At 44.3% G+C, this 17,353-nt stretch overlaps 2 protein-coding genes across 8 annotated transcripts in view; one reads left to right on the top strand and one right to left on the bottom strand.

The window, feature by feature from the left end:
• clu (clusterin) overlaps positions 1-4,841 on the bottom strand; it is a 44,878-nt gene extending 40,037 nt beyond the window's left edge. The window contains exon 1 of one of the 4 annotated variants that reach the window (XM_041187995.1): positions 4,705-4,841. The gene's annotated coding sequence lies outside the window, so the exon portion shown is untranslated. Of the gene's footprint in view, positions 1-4,257; positions 4,277-4,602; positions 4,622-4,704 lie in introns of those variants that run through there. The other 3 variants (XM_041187996.1, XM_041187997.1, XM_041187998.1) reach the window with 3 other exon arrangements.
• Positions 4,842-4,914: 73 nt separating this feature from the next.
• The window catches only part of scara3 (scavenger receptor class A, member 3), a 56,228-nt gene continuing 43,789 nt past the window's right edge, over positions 4,915-17,353 (top strand). For all 4 annotated transcript variants that reach the window (XM_041187993.1, XM_041187992.1, XM_041187991.1 and 1 more), the window contains exons 1-2: positions 4,915-5,704; positions 5,904-6,001. In XM_041187993.1, coding sequence (XP_041043927.1) covers positions 5,995-6,001 — 7 coding nt within the window. In that variant the 5' untranslated portion in view covers positions 4,915-5,704; positions 5,904-5,994. The remainder of the gene's footprint in view (positions 5,705-5,903; positions 6,002-17,353) is intronic.

Genomic DNA, 17,353 nt, shown 5'->3' with positions numbered 1-17,353 from the left:
CCAGATAAATATATAGTACCTTAACTCTGCACTGAAAAGATGCTCCAAAACTATACACTTCCAGAGAGTTAAATGTTTGTGCGCTGGAAATATACAGCAGTAATTCATGTACATTTTTACTCCCTTATTTTAAAAGTATTTGTGCTCCCCACACATCTCACACAATTCACAACCCAGGATGAAATAGAGGGGAGGAATGATCCATTTTTCAGAACTGTCATCCTTTTTCATGAAACTCTTACCAGGCCTCTGTCAATATAACTGCAATTTATTAGATGGGATTGTTCTTGTAACATATCCGTGTTCTGTCCCTTAATGTAAGTGAAACAACATTCCCTCAATTGTGTCAGCTGTGGCTCAGTGGGAACACTTGCTTACCTTTAAGTCAGAAGATTGTGGATTCAAGCCTTACACCAGGAATTTGTGCACATATTCTAAACTGATACTCCTGTGGTGTTCTGAGGGTGTATTATACCTTTGGAGGTGTTATATTAAGGACCGGAGGTGTTATACTGAGGACCAGTCTGCTCTTACAAGTGGATGTAAAAACCCCATAACACCTTTTGAAGATGGACCGGGGATTTCTCCCTGGTGTTCAGGCCAATGATTATCTCCCAACCAAACATCACCAAAAACAAAGATAATCTGGTCATTATGGGCAAAAAAAACGTTAGCGGGAGTTGTATACAGACCCTCAAACTGTAGTGGTGATGTTGGGAATAACATTAAACAAGAAATTAGAAATGCATGCAATAAAGGAACATCTGTAATTATGGGTGACTTTAATCTGCATATAGATTGGGCAAACCAAATTAGTAACAATACCGTAGAGGAGAATTCCTGAAGTGTATACGGGATGGTTTTCTGGACCAATACATTGAGGAACCAACTAGAGAACAGGCCATTCTAGACTGGGTATTGTGTAATGTGAAAGGAATAATTGGCAATCTAGTTGTGCGAGGCCCCTTGGGGATGAGTGACCATAATATTATAGAATTCTTCATTAAGATGGAGAATGACGTAGTTGATTCTAAGACTAGGGTCCTGAATCTTAATAAAGGAAGCTACGGTGTATGAGATGCGAGTTGGCTATGATGGATTGGGAAACATTACTTAAAGGGATGATGATTCCCTTTCAAAGAGCACAGGGGTGAACTGCAACAATTATTTATTCCTGTCTGGCGCAAAAGTAAAATAGGAAAGGGGGTCAAACCATGGCTTACAAGGGAAATTAGAGATAGTATTAGATCCAAAGAAGAGGCATACAAATTGGCCAGAAAAAAAACAGACCTGAGGATTGAGAGTACTTTAGAATTCAGCAAAGGAGGACCGAGGGATTGATTAAGAAGGGGAAAATAGAGTGCGAGAGTAAGCTTGTGGGGAACATAAAAACTGACTGTAAAAGTTTCTAAAGGTATGTGAAGAGAAAAAGATAGGTGAAAACAAATGTAGGTCCCTTGCAGTCAGAAACAGGGGAATTTATAATGGGGAACAAAGAAATGGCTGATCAACTAAATACATACTTTGGTTCTGTCTTCACAAAGGAGGACACAAATAACATACCAGAAATTTTGGGGAACACAGTGTTTAGTGAGAGGGAGGAACTGAAAGAAATCAGTATTAGTAGGGAAGTGGAGTTGGAGAAATTGTTGGGATTGAAGGCCGATAGATCCCCGGGGCCTGATAATTAACATCCCAGAGTATTTAGGAAGTGGCCCTAGAAATAGTGGATGCATTGGTGGTCATTTTCCGAGATTCTATAAACACTGGAGCAGTCCCTACAGATTGGAGGGTAGCTAATGCAACCCCACTATTTAAAAAGGAAGGTGGAGAGAAAACAAGGAATTATAGACCAGTCAGCCTGACGTCGGTAGTGGGGAAAATTCTAGAATCCATTATAAAAGATTTAATAGCTGAGCACTTGGAAAACAGTAGCAGAATCGGACAGAGTCAGCATGGATTTTCGAAAATCATGCTTGTCAAATCTACTGGAATTTTTCAAGAATTAACTAGTAGCGTTGATGGGGGAGAGCCAGTGGATGTGGTTTATTTGGACTTTCAGAAGGCTTTCGACAAAGTCCCACATAAGAGATTAGCACGTAAAATTAAAGCGCATGGGACTGGGGGTAGTGTATTGAGATGGATAGAAAACTGGTTGGGAGACAAGAAACAAAGAGTAGGAATAAACGGGTCTTTTTTCAAATGGCAGGCAGTGACTAGTGGGGTACCGCAGGGATCGGTGCTGGGACCCCAGCTATTCACAATATTCATTAATGATTTAGATGAGGGAGCTAAATGTAATATGTCCAAATTTGCAGATGACACAAAACTGGGTGGGCGGGTGAGCTGGGAGGAAGATGCAGAGATGCTTCAGTGTGATTTGGACAAGCTGAGTGAGTGGGCAAATGCATGGCAGATGTAGTATAATGTGGGTAAATGTGAGGTTATCCACTTTGGTAGTTAAAACAGGTAGGCAAATTATTATCTGAATGGCTATAAATTGAGAGAGGGGAAAGTACAATGAGACCTGGGTGTCCTCATACACTAGTCGCTGAAGGTAAGCAGGCAGGTGCAGCAGGCGGTAAAGAAGGCAAATGGTATGTTGGCCTCCATAGACAGAGGATTCGAGTACAGGAGGAGGGATGTCTTGCTGCAATTATACAGGGCTTTGGTGAGACCACACCTGGAATATTGTGTGCAGTTTTGGTCTCCTTATCTGAGGAAGGATGTTCTTGCTATAGAGGGAGTGCAGTGAAGGTTTACCAGGCTGATTCCTGGGATAGCGGGACTGACATATAAGGAGCCACCATTTTATAGATAGCTAGCCGAACAGCTAAGTGATCCCAGTTTGCACTTAGTACCGTCGCAGCCAATTGTTTTGGTTAAAAAAAATCATAAATTATAACATTTAGAATTAAAGTTAAAACAAAATATCTTTTTTAAAACTATCAAACCACACAACGACATCAATATCCCAACTTGCTTCAGAACAGTTGTAGTGGCAAACATAAAAATGAGCCTATCTTGTCTGTTACTGTTTCAAAGCCCTCCCTCTGTGATGCAGTCAGACTGCATCAGGCTGGGAACAAGTAACTGCAGTTTGGCTGTGTGCCAACATCCAAAGCAATAACCTTGACGTCTATAATGATAGCAAGCAGAGTACCAGTCTTTAAAAGAGATAGGTGTGCTATTAACATGTTTCATCATATTGCTAAAATAACCTTATTTTATTATTAATAACAATAAAAAAGTTTAAAACTTACACTTTATTTATTTAACTCTGTAATTTTCTATATTTTGCTCCTCTTCACAAGTCTGGGCAATGGTGAAAGGTGGGAGTAGGCGTTGGCAGCAACCTGCTTTTTGGTTAATTGAGGATCAACCACTAAGCAAAGAGCGACAGTCACCACCACACAGTTCTCCTCTTACCCCACCCTGCCCCATGTCTTCTTCACATTTTTTCTCTTTGGTAACAGGGGAAAAGGAAATCTACAATGCTAGCATCTGCTCAACTTCTTTACATCCAGCATGTGCACCATATGATGCAGATGTTCAGCAATTTAAAAAGCTGAAACTGTGGGAACTGTCTCATAGGATCTTAGCTATCTTTCAACTGTGCTACAGCCACTCTTCCTTCTAGTTCCCTCATTTGGTAGCATGTTTATTATGCCTTTATATATGCCAATTTAGCCATCCTGGTCCTGCTAGATCTTCAAAGTTGCACTTAAAAAGCAGTTTTGGGAGGGTAGAATGTGTGGTTTGCCTGAATTGGATTAGTTTGTAAACAGATTTTGATAATGTTCTAGAATCAAAATGATAAACCTACAAGCTGATATCGGTTTGGGAGGACAACAACAATGTTCCGCATGGAGTCATGGAGTTGTACAGCACTGAAATAAGTGCTTTGGCCCATCTTGTCCGTGCCGGCCATCAACTTGTGTCCGATTGTGGTTTTTTTAAAATAATGCAGTCTTTGTGCGCCCAAGGCCTATACCCACTGACAGTAACTCCTCCACACAAGGTGGAGCAGCTTCATCGCCTGTACATTAATGCACACAATAGTAAACAATGAGCAGTAATCAGCAACACTTGCGTGGAATTTCCTTAATACTGAAGCGAAACTCCTCTTAAGACTAATTACAGTATCAGAATATCTGTACATGTCTTTTACAGTTTTACCTTAAATATTAATGATAGCTCAAAATAACTTTCAAGTTGCATTTAAGTACAAACCTAATGTCAGATTTGCCAACTCACCTCTACATTTCAAACTTTAGGATAGAACGCGTTTAATGCAGCTCCCGGTCTGACTGACAAGACTGAACAGGGTGTCGTTTGCATTACATTATTCTAACAACATGATACACTCTATTGAAATCAGCATATTTATCACCCACAATATATTCCAGCTTGTGCCAATTATTGTTTATTTTTAAAGTTCAATTGCTACAATTTTCAATTTCGTTTTCAAATGTTGCAAGTAATACTTTTGTGTTATCATGGGCTAAATCTATATTGTTGATCGTTCATACTTTTTTATATTCTATATTTTAGATCAATATGTTTCCAAATAAGATTATTTAAAAATTATAAAACACTTACTGCTGTTTAAAGTAAGCTATTCCTTTTTGACAAAACACCAGAGTAGCAGCCCCTCCCAAACCATTAGCAGTTGTAAAAACAAACCCTTTCTTGTGCCCATACCTTGCACAGAAGTCCGTCCCTGCGCTTGCTGATCTCCGCTTCGCACAGCAGTCCTGGACCTTTTTATCCTGCCACTCAAGGTTACATTTACATTTCTGTTGAGTCACCAATACGCAATGTTGAATAGCTTTCTGGGACTTTCTGGAAAAATCTACATAGACTGTCTTCTCCCGAGGTGAAAAAAAACCCCGAACGACTGGAATCCAGGCGATCGGTGCAAATGCTGCGTGGATCCAGCAGTGGGCAACACGACACAGGCTACAAGCTGCCGGAGCAACCAGGGCAGTCATTCTCAAACAGCAAGGGCTTTTGGTTTCTAGCTGTCACATACTTCCCTTCATTTGGCGTCTTGTGTTTATGTGACTCAAAAACAGCAGAGAAATTATTATCTGAGATTAAATCATTGGTAGAAATGTACATCCTGACCATGATCATTTCTGATTTTTGCACGAGTTGCTGGAAATATGGAGAAGTATTATATTCAACGTAGTTTAATGAATTGGGAGAACCAGTAATTGAAAAGGATTTGTTTTTTTTTTCATTTTAGGTTAGTTTTTCAGGGATGGGCTTTCTACATTCGCACATGCTTCTACAGCTGCGGTGCTCTCTATTTGTTGTTGTACTTTTCCCCCAATGTGGTTAAAGGGAACGTGTAGCTAACTTCTTCACATTTTCCAGCTCTGATCTGCACATTTGTCAATGCAAAGTCATTTTTTCTCTCATCTCAAAGACATTTGGTAGCAATTATCATCGCCCAGCTGTGGTTACCCTGCAGACTGACAACATGGTCGCTACGTCTCTGAAAATGGTTTGATTAAAATGAGCCAAGGTCACGGTTCTCCAAACGTGAAACATGTCGCCAGGCAAAAAATGTCCAGCCTTTTTTTTTCAGTGAGAATGTTTATTCAGGCACCAGAACCAGGAAGATTAGTAGAAAATTTTAGTTGGAGTCTGCGTTTCCCAGACATGTTTTCATGAAGGAAACTTAGCTGAAAACAAGGTAACTGTAATCATGGTGTGTTTTTAAAAAATCCAAAACGGGCTTTAATCTTTTAATATGTATATAAATAAAACGATGCATGTTTAAATCTATAGTTACAGACTCTTCGTTCAGTTTTTTTTTGCAACAAATTGAATGTCTGCATCTACGTGTGCCTTTGTTCATTGCACTGTTATCCTAAACCTTTGCTGTATTACAGGAAGTTCTTGTCTGCTTAACTTTCCAAGAAAGTATTTTTTGATGCAGAGATGCAACAGGCGTTTACTGCAGATAGAATATAATTACAGAACATGAAAGGTTAGTACCTCACTATCTCCGTTTCATTTTACTAGCAAGTTTATTCGCCCAGCTTTTTTGTTGCACGTTTTTTCCATTTCTGATACTCTCTTGATAAGATTGTCTAAGGTAGACATCTTATTATAAAATATGTGTAAATATATATAGTGTGTCTGTGTGTGCGTTCCTGTAGCAAGTAAATCACAGGGGTTTTACGATGACTAACTCATTCAGTGCTTGGGATCTTGAGAAAGTCATTATTGGGTAATCTTGGTTGGTACATATTTTGTCATCATTGTAGCTATAGGAGTTTTAAAAATAATTTTCAGAATAATTTATACTTTAGCACATGAATATTGTGAAACAGATTTAGTAGTAGATGCAGTAGTTTTTGGTCAGTTTGTATGTGTTAAAACATTGTGCATATATATTTGCGAGTAGTATCGAGGAGGGAACATTCTCCTCAAGGATTATTGTATTCATTAATTAAATGTGTCATTTTAACAACAAAGAAACGCTCCTTTCGTAAATAATCTAAAAGGTTAATGGAATGTTAACCTTTAATAATGAGAGGGATAGAACAGTTCTGGGCAACCCACCTTAGAAAAGATACATTGGTTTTGGAAGGAGTGCAGCATAGGTTCACCCTAATGTTAGCAGGGCTTCAAGAGTTAGATTATGAGGAAATATTACATAAACTAGGATCAGAGTAAAATCACAGAATGGTTACAGTAGAGAAGGTGGCCATCCCTTGCCCTTTCCCCTACTCCTGGATTTTTTTTTGTCTACAAGTGCTTATCCAAATCCCCTTTGAAAGCCACGATTGCATCTGCCTCCTCTGCACTCTCCCATTGCAACTGGGCTTGTATTCCCTAGAATAATAACAGTTAAAGAGTGATGTGAAAAAGGGATTTAGAATTTTGAAAGGAATTGGTACGGTAGATAGAAAGAATTTTTTTCCACCGGTTGGGGAATCTAGGACAAGGGGACATAACCTTAAAATCAAAGCCTGTTTTTTTAGGAGAAAGAAGGGAAGATTTCTTCATATGAAGGATGGTAGACATCTCTCCCACAAATGCCAGTAGATGCTAATTCCATTAATAATATTACATCTGTGATCTAGCCAAAAGTATTAAGGGATATGGTGTCAAGGTGGGCGGATGGAGTTAGAATACAGATCAACCATGATCTTATTGAATGGTGGAACAGGCTTGAGGAGCTGATTGACTGTTCCTGTTCCTATGTTTCAAGATGCTAAGCCCAGGAACTTGTGAGGTACAGAGCTGAAATGGTAAATGAGAGAACAATTTATTGTAGAATTTTTGACTTACAGCTGGATGGGGAAGGACAACTAGACTTTCAGCTGTTGGCTGCATTAGCATGGTTGAAAGCAGGAGCTCCTGCAATTACCAGACGCCTGCTCGAAACAGCCTGTTTGTGAATTTGGTGAGGACAGGAGTAACCTTGATTGTGATGCTCCTTTGGTCAAATAGCCTTTACTGACACTCACCTTCCATATTATTGTATCAAGAGCTGAGCTGATTGGTGTTATGTATGGCACTGAGTAAAACTAACACATGGTCAACTGCAGGCAGCCATGATTCAGCTAACTTTAATGACACCTCCCCAGCAGAGAGGACAATATAGCAAAACACTCATATCTTTCAATATGCTGCCATAGGTAACATAAACCTGACAGTACCCTTGGAAGCATTGGCATAATTCTGGAACCTCTATCTGAATTTTTGCTTTGGGAGTGGGAAACGGGAGCCGAGACTATTCCCGAATCCTGAATCTGCCCCGTGGTGAACCAGTCACATGTTGGAATTTTGACTTTGGTGCCCCCTTAATTGGCATGGGGACGGGTTCCCTGTCCAATTAAGGGTGGCAGGAAGGCTTGCAAAGCAGGAGAGGCAATCAGAGGCCCTCCAGCTTTGGAGGAGCAGCCGGCTGCAGCAAAGGATATGTAAATGAGAGGATACTTCAATGCGAAGGTGCCCTCTCAACAACTTCTTTAAACATGTAATTAAGCAATAGAAAAACCAGCCTTGCCATTCCTGTGGTGGGTGGGGGTGTTGTGGGGAGGGGGTATGGTGGAAATTCCTCGATAAGGGAGCCTTTGGCTGCACCCACACTCAGGCAGGCAGAGAGGGCCTGTAGGTCTGCCTGGAGCTCTGGCCCTCCAGCTTGCTGCTGGTTGCTCCCCTAGTCCTGACAATTAAATTGATCCACGTTGTATCAGGAAATTAGATGCTGACTGGAAAATCCCAGTCAGCCTCCATTAAATAGTGTTAACTAGGCTCCTCGTGAGCCTATTTAGTTGCCCACCTCATATAGATGGGCAAAACTGGGGGCCCCGAACCCATCCCAGACAAAATGGCCGATACCAGGAACATGGTCGGCAAACTAGATGGTAGGCTGATTAGTGCTGGTATTTTTGGGCCCCATCTACCACTGTTCCCGCCCATCCACTATCATTCTCAACCTTGGCGGGACAGAATGTTCCCTCCCCCCCACCTTGTGTCTCCAGCAGGGAAGATGCACTCAAAGGGAGCATGAGTCAAAGCTGGGGAAGCACCAGTAGCTTCAATTTCCTAACACACACCTACAAGTATAATCCCCAGCCGAAAGTTTGGAAGTAAAATGTTATTCCTCCATGTTTTAACATGAATACTACCTTCAGTAGGGGAAAGGACCGAAACGAAGAAAGGAGGGGCACGATTGAAGCTGTGAGTTTCAATTAGCAATCCATTTAAAGCACTGCTAACATTATCAGCAGCTCTCTGGTTCAGAGGGGATTTTTCTTGGGGTTAGAAATGTAATCTAGATTTCAAATTAAATTAGGTTTCAAAAAATCAAATTGCTCCAACAACTCATCGACACCAACACCCATCTAGGACCCTCCACCCCTGCCTGTCCCTCCGTCCCCACCCCGTCTTCCAATCCCAGCCCCAGCCATGTATTCACTATACCCCCTGACCTTCCCCTCTCCGACGCTGAACGTTCAGTGCTTAGCAAAGGACTTAGTTTCATACCCTTACACCCTCATCTCAATGAATTTCGGGCTCGGCACGATGCTGAACTCTTCTTCCACCATCTTTGTCTCCGGGCTCACTTCTTTGGGCAGGAGTCCTCTCTCTGTTCAATGGATCCTTTTACCCACCTCCAATATTCTCCCTCCACCTGGACCCCTCCCTCTGGATTCTTACCTTGTCTTGATCTTTTCATTGAGAACTGTCGGCGCGACATTAGTCGTCTCAATTTCTCTGCTCCTCTCAATCATTCTAATCTCTCTCTCTCTCTGAACTTACTGCACTCCGTTCTCTCAGGTCCAACCCTGACATTTTCATCAAACCCGCTGACAAGGGTGGTGCTGTTGTTGTCTGGCGCACTGACCTCTACCTCATGGAGGCTGAGCGTCAACTCGCAGACACTTCCTCCTACCTCTCCCTGTACCATGACCCCACCACTGAACATCAAGCCATTGTTTCCAGGACTGTCACTGACCTCATCTCCTCTGAGGATCTTCCTCCCACAGCTTCAACCTGATAGTTGCCCACCTCGGACGGCCCCCTTCTACCTCCTACCTAAAATCCACAAACAGAACTGTCCCGGTAGACCGATCGTGTCAGCTTGCTCCTGCCCCATGGAACTCATTTCTCATTATCTTGACTCCCTTCTCTCTCCCCTTGTCCAGTCCCTTCCCACCTACGTCCGTGATTCCTCTGACACCTTACGTCACATCAACAATTTCCAGTTCCCTGGCCCCAACCACTTCCTCTTCACCATGGACGTCCAATCCCTCTACACCTCCATCCCCCACCAGGATGGTCTGAGGGCCCTTAGCTTCTTCCTCGAGCAGAGGCCCGAACAATCCCCATCCACCACTACTCTCCTCCGTCTGGCTGAACTTGTTCTCACACTGAACAATTTCTCCTTCAACTCCTCTCACTTCCTCCAAATAAAAGGTGTGGCTATGGGTACCCACATGGGCCCCAGCTATGCCTGTCTTTTTATGGGGTATGTGGAACATTCCTTGTTCCAGTCCTACTCCGGCCCCCTTCCATAACTCTTTCTCCGGTACATCGATGATTACTTCGGTGCCGCTTCATGCTCTCGTCGGGACTTGGAAAAATTTATTAATTTTGCTTCCAATCTCCACCCCTCCATCATTTTCACGTGGTCCATCTCTGACACTTCCCTTCCCTTCCTTGACCTCTCTATCTCAATCTCCGGTGATAGACTGTCCACCAATATCCATTACAAGCCTACCGACTCCCACAGCTACCTCGACTACAGCTCCTCACACCCCGCTTCCTGTAAGGACGCCATCCCATTCTCTCAGTTCCTTCGCCTCTGTCGCATCTGTTCTGATGATGCTACCTTCAAAAACAGTTCCTCTGACATGTCCTCCTTCTTCCTTAACCGAGGTTTTCTACCCACGGTCGTTGACAGAGCCCTCAACCGTGTCCGGCCCATCTCCTGCGCATCCGCCCTCATGCCTTCTCCTCCCTCCCAGAAACATGATAGGGTCCCCCTTGTCCTCACTTATCACCCCACCAGCCTCCGCATTCAAAGGATCATCCTCCACCATTTCCGCCAACTCCAGCATGATGCCACCACCAAACACATCTTCCCTTCATCCCCCCTGTCGGCATTCTGTAGGGATCGTTCCCTCCGGGACACCCTGGTCCACTCCTCCATCACTCCCTACTCCTCAACCCCCACCTATGGCACCTCCCCATGCCCACGCAAAAGATGTAACACCTGCCCCTTCACTTCCTCTCTCCTCACCGCCCAAGGGCCCAAACACTCCTTTCAAGTGAAGCAGCATTTCACTTGCATTTCCCTCAACTTAGTCTACTGTATTCGTTGCTCCCAATGCGGTCTCCTCTACATTGGAGAGACCAAACGTAAACTGGGCGACCGCTTTGCAGAACACCTGAGGTCTGTCCGCAAGAATGACCCAAACCTCCCTGTCGCTTGCCATTTTAACACTCCACCCTGCTCTCTTGCCCATATGTCTGTCCTTGGCTTGCTGCATTGTTTCAGGGAATTTTCCCAACGCAAACTGGAGGAACAGCACCTCATCCTCCGACTAGGCACTTTACAGCCTTCTGGACTGAATATTGAATTCAACAACTTTAGATCTTGAGCTCCCTCCTCCATCCCCACCCCCTTTCTGTTTCTTCCCCCTTCCTTTTGTTTTTTTCCAATAATTTATATAGATTTTTCTTTTCCCACCTATTTCCATTATTTTTAAATCTTTTATGCCCCTCCACCCCCACTAGAGCTATACCTTGAGTGTCCTACCATCCATTCTTAATTAGCACATTCGTTTAGATAACATCACCAACTTCAATATCTCCGTGTTCTTTTGTTCTTTTGTCTGTGACATCTTTTGATGGTCTGCTCCTGTCACTGCTTGCTTGTCCCTACAACAACACCCCCCCTCCACTTCTCTCTCTCTCTCTCCCCCCACGCACCGCCCCCCCCCCCCACCTTAAACCAGCTTATATTTCACCCCTCTCCTTGTAAAGAAAAATCAGTTCTGTTGAAGGATCATGAGGACTCGAAATGTTAACTCTTTTCTTCTCCGCCGATGCTGCCAGACCTTCTGAGTTTTTCCAGGTAATTCTGTTTTTGTTTTGGATTTCCAGCATCCGCAGATTTTTGTTTTTATTACTTCAAATTAAAGTTGTTTGTATCGTGGTTTTCAATCGTTTCATGCACAATGCAAATCATTCTACTGATATCTTTCTTGAGCTGTATGCGCAATGTTTAGCTAGCCAGTGCACTATTTCAGAAGGAGTGTGGTATATGTAAATGCTGGGAATTTTATAGAGTGATCATTTAATATGGATAAATAGGAAAATGAAAGAAATGCAAGTTCTGAATTTTCCAAATATATTCTAATGGCAGGGAGCCTACGATTTTCCAATACTTGCTTTTGGTTGGTGAGGTTTGCTCTGCTTAAAAATCACACGCTTAACCTTGGTGTTTTCTAACTTTGTGCAAACCACAATCACACAGTAATTTTAATTTCACTTAAACTAATGGACAATTCAGATCTATTCTGTTGCCCAGTGGAATGTTACCCACTAACCTTTTGTCTGGGGCTAAATCCCTAACTGCGATTTGTTCAAGATTCACTCTCTGGGAAGTTGCAGTACGCTGCATCTTGCAGTGATGTGGGCCTATGTCTGTGATTTCTTGGGCACATCCTGATCTTAATCATTTCAATACAGGCAAATGCAAATTAGACACTGGCACCTCCTCAGGGGCAGCGGGAAAGGTTCAAAGTTTCAATTCTACATAAACATTAGAGGCAATTATACGACAACCCATTTCTTGGGTGGAATCTTGTGCTCTCCCCCATGGGGGAATTTGATCGCCCTGGGTATTTAATTGGGTAGGAGGGTGACAGGTGGGGATCTCGACATCTTCTCGCTCCAACCTGATTAAGTCTGTGGCAGGAAAGCCTGTGAAGCCCTTACCAATTAAGGCTCTTAAGGTTCTGTGCAAGGGTCATGAGGGCTCAAAACATCAACTCTTTTCCTCTCTGCCGATGCTGCCAGACCTGCTGAGTTTTTCCAGGTAATTCTGTTTTTGTTAAGGCTCTTAAGTGGCCAGTTAATGCCCACTAAAGGACCTCATCCAGCTGGTATTAACCTAGCGCAGGGCAGGGGCCCACCATGGGGGAGCACAACAAATAAACCCTGGCATGTTTGCTTGCGGGCTCCCAGGGAGTAGGGGTGGGTGAGCTGTGGAGATGGGGGGGATCCCTCGTTCACAGGCATTCAGCACTCAGTGCCTGACCGAGGGACCTGGCAAGTGCTGAAAGCCACCTCCCTACCGTTGCTGTCGATCACCCCTCCCCCACCACCTCCAGCCTGCGACCCCACCCTCCCTGTAACTATCACCCACCTAGTGGCCTGGGTCCCTCCTCGATCTAAGGCCTCAGACCACCACCTCCCCAGTGCTGCTGCTGAATACATAAGAGCTGCTGGCCTCTGATTGACCGGCAACTGTCTGCAGGCGGGACTTCTGCCTTTGGGGTCCTTGTTTCCGGGGGGGGAGACCCACTGCTGGCCTGTTAAGTGCCTGAGTGGTACAAGATGCAGTGGCCCTTTAGGGAAAGAAGAAACACAGGGGTCTCGCAGCTCTCCAGCCAGCGACCAAGACCTCTGTCACCTTCACAATATTCCACCCCTTGTGAATGAAAGTTATTGCATTGAAATAGTTCCTCTCCCAGCCTCAGGATGTGCACTTTACTGCCATTAATGTAGCCTTGTAGTGTGGGCAATGTTGTAAGGAAGTGCAGCAACCAAATTACACACATCAAGGTCTCCAAACAGCAATGTCAGATTATCTGACATTGTTTGAAGGATAAGTGTTAGCCAGAACACCAGGGAGAACACACTTCTACTGTTCTTCAAAGAGTGCCATGGCATCTTTTACTTCCATCAGAGAGGGCAGAGAGAGCTTCAGTTTAATGTCTCATCTGAATCACAGCACCTCCAACAGTGCAAAACTGCCTCAGTACTGCAATTGAGCATCAGACTAGATTATGTGCTTAAGTCTCTTGTGTGGGACATGAACCCATAACCTCCTGATCTAATGGCAAATGTGCTACCACTGAGCCGAGATTGATACCTAAATAAATGGATGGAAAAATATGAGGGACATTTGCCCAAATTTCTGTTGGACATTCCTGTTGGATATGGTTCTGTCAACAGAGCAATTTTGTAAAATTGTGACAAATTCTTAAATATTTAGCATTAGATAGTCAGAGCTACGCGATCCCACAATTAACAGATCAGATGAAAGCTCTGCAGTCCTGCCGCACCCAGTCATGAATGGTGGTGGGCAATTAAACAACTAAGCAGAGGAGAAAGCTCCACAAATATCCCCATCCTCAATGATAGGGGAGCCCAGCACATTAGTGCAAAAGACAAGGCTGACAATTTGCAACCATCTTCAGCCAGCAGTGCCAGGTGGATCTTGGCCTCCTCCTGAGGTCCCCAGCATCACAGTTGCCAATATTCAGCCAATTTGATTCACTCCATAGCCAGGATTTTCCCCCCGTTTGGGGGGAAGTTGAAGAGCGGGTGTGCAGAGGCGTGCCTCCGATTGGTGCCCCCAGTCCGGGGTCTGCTGCCATCTTATGTGGGTGGGCCAGTTAAGGCCTGCCCAACGTGACGTCCGCACGGAAGTGCTGTGCGTTCCCTGTGTGGGCGGGGGGAGGGGATTCCCTAAACCCAAGAGTGCGCTCTTTCGCGCATGTGCAAGAAAGAGCGCAGTCATCTCCCTGAAGCAACACACAGTAAAAAAATATTAAAAATAGAAAAAAAAAAATTCCCTGATATGTCCCTTCATGTGACACTGTCACATGAGTTGGGGCATGTCCATAACTTTTAAAAAAAACTTTAATTACATTTTTTAAAACCTACATGAAACCTCATCCCGCCCATGGATAAGGTTTCATACTTTTTCTAATGCCCGCCAGGGCTCTTTAAGGTTGGACGGGCAGGTCCATTAATTACTTAAATGACTCTGTCAATGGCCTCAATTGGCCATTGACAGGTCAGCAGGTGCACAACTGATTTTCCTCCACCCCCACCTACCTGAAAATTTAAATGGGGCGCAGTGACGTCAGGAGCTCCACCCAACATCACTGCGTGTCATTTTACGTGTCGGCGAGCGGGCCCCACCCCCTGCTCACTGACGGGAAAATCCTGGCCCATATGTTATCAAGAAATGACTGAAGGTACTGGATATAACAGGTCAGAGGCTAGGAATGCCGTGGTGAGTAATTCACCTCCTGACTCCCCAAAGCCTGTCCACCATCTACAAGGCAATTGTCAGGAGTGTGATGGAATACTCCCCACTTGGCTGGATGAGTGCAGCCCCAAAAACATTCAAGAAGCTTGACACTATCCAGGACAAAGCAGCCTGCTTATTGGCACCCTATCCACAAACATTCACTCCATCCACCACTGACACACAGTGTACCATCTACAAGATGCACTGCAGGAACTCCCCAGGGCTCTGTAGACAGCAACTTCCAACCCACAACCACCATCATCTAGAAGGACAAGGGCAGCAGATAGATTGGAACATCACCACCTGGAAGTTCCCCTCCAAGTCACTCACCATCCTGACTTGGAAATATATCACCATTCCTCCATTGTCACTGGGTTAAAATCCTGGGACTCCCTCCCTAACTGCCTATGGACTGCAGCGGTTCAAGAAGGCAGCTCATCATCACCTTCTCAGGGGCAATTAGGGATGGGCAATAAATGCTGGCCTAGCCAGTGACATCACATCCCATAAATGAATAAAAAAAAGGCTATGAGCCCTGACAACATCCTGCAATTGTACTGAAGACTTGCGCTCCAGAACTAGCTGTGCCCCTAGCCAAGCTGGCATCTACCCGACAATATGGAAAATTGCCTAGGTATGTTCTGTCCACAAAAAGCATGAGAAATCCAAACCGGCCAATTATCACTCCATCAGCCTACGCTCGATCATCAGCAAAGTGATGGAAGTTGTCATGAACAGTGCTGTCAAGTGGCACTTACATAACCTGCTCAATGATGCTCAGTTTGGGTTCTGCTAGGGCCACTCAGCTCCTGACTTCATTAAAACTTGGACAAAAGAGCTGAACTCAAGAGGGAAGATGAGAGTGACGGCTCTTCACATCAAGAGAGCACTTGACTGAGTGTATGGTCAAGGAGCCCTAACAAAATTGAAATCAGTGGGAATCAGGGATGAATATCTGTTATGGTTAGAGACTTATCTGGCACAAAGGAAGATGGTTGTGGTTGTTGGAGGCCAATTATCTCAGTCCCAGGACATTACTGCAAGAGTTCCTCAGGATAGTGTTCTAGGCCCAACCATCTTCAGTTGTTTCATCAATGACCTTCCTTCCATCATAAAGCCAGAAGTGGGGAAGTTCGCTGATGATGGTACAATGTTCAGATTCGCCACTCCTGAGATACTGAAGCAGTCCATACCAATATGCAGAAAGACCTGGACAACATTCAGGCTTGGGATAAGTGGAAAGTTAATATTTGTGCCACACAAGTGCCAGGCAATGACCACCTCCAACAAGAGAGAATCTAACATCTCACCATTCAATGGCATTATCCCCACCAGCAACAGCCTAGGAGTTACCATTGACCAGAAACTGAACTTGACTAGCCATATAAATACTGTGGCTACAATAGCAGGTCAGAAGCTGGGAATTCTGTGGCATGTAACTCACCTCCTGGCTCCCCAAACCATGTCCACCATCTACAGGGCACTAGTCAGGAGTATGATGGAATACTTTCCATTTGCCTTGATGAGTGCGGCTCCAACAACACTCAAGAAGGTCAACATCATCCAGGACAAAGTAGCCCACTTGATCAGCACCCCAGCCATCAACTTAAACATTCAACCCCTCCACTGATGCACAGTGGGAGCTGTTTGTACCAACTACAAGATGCACTGCAGCATCTCACCAATGCTCCTTCGGCAGCACCTTCCAAACTAGAAATTTCTTTCACCTAGAAGGACAAGGGCAGCAGTTGCATGGGAACACCAGCACCTGCAAGTTCCTCTCCAAGCCACACACCTTCCTGCTTTGAAACTATTTCACCATTTCCTTCATTAACATCCTGAAACCCCCTTCCCAGAAGCACTGTGCACGTGCTTGCCCCACATGGACTGCAGCGGTTTAAAAAGCTGCTCACCACCACTTCCTCAAGGGCAGTTAGGGATGGGTAATAAATGCTGACCTAGCCAGCGACATTCACATCCCATGAAAGAATAAAAAGAATAGAAATACGCAGACTAGTCCTATTTACTTGTGAAGGTTGTGAAAAAAAGGTGTAGCAGTGTTATTTTTGAACAGATAAAACTGCTGCTTCGTAAGTGAACCTGGCGCAGAATTTTCCGGCCAGCGTATGGGGTCGGGCCCAGCATGCCGACGTGTAAAATGATGTGAGATGATGTTGGGCATGCGTCCTGATGTCATCGCGTGCCATTGTGATATTTCGTTCGGCGGGCACGCGCCGGAGTCTATTAAGGCCGTGAAGAAATTAATTGAAGCACTTGTGAATGTTGCCTGTCCAACCTTAGATTTGGCGGGCAGGCAAAAAGCCCGAGTGGTGTTCACGATTTTCAGGAAATCTCATCCTCGAGCGGGATGAGGTTTCTTGAAGCTTTCGTTAAATAAATAAATTTTGATAAGTCACATGAGGGGACATGTTTAAATAAATTTTTAAATCATTTCTTTAATTATTTGAATGTTCATTTAATCTCCCGGAAGCAGCTCCGTGCCTCAGGGAGATTGCTGCCATCTTCGCTGGCCCTGATACTCCCTCC

Source organism: Carcharodon carcharias, chromosome 5, assembly GCF_017639515.1.
Source record: "Carcharodon carcharias isolate sCarCar2 chromosome 5, sCarCar2.pri, whole genome shotgun sequence".
NCBI classification, from domain to species: domain Eukaryota; kingdom Metazoa; phylum Chordata; class Chondrichthyes; order Lamniformes; family Lamnidae; genus Carcharodon; species Carcharodon carcharias.
Note: the sequence above shows the minus strand (reverse complement) of the source record. Positions and strands in the feature narration are given on the sequence as shown.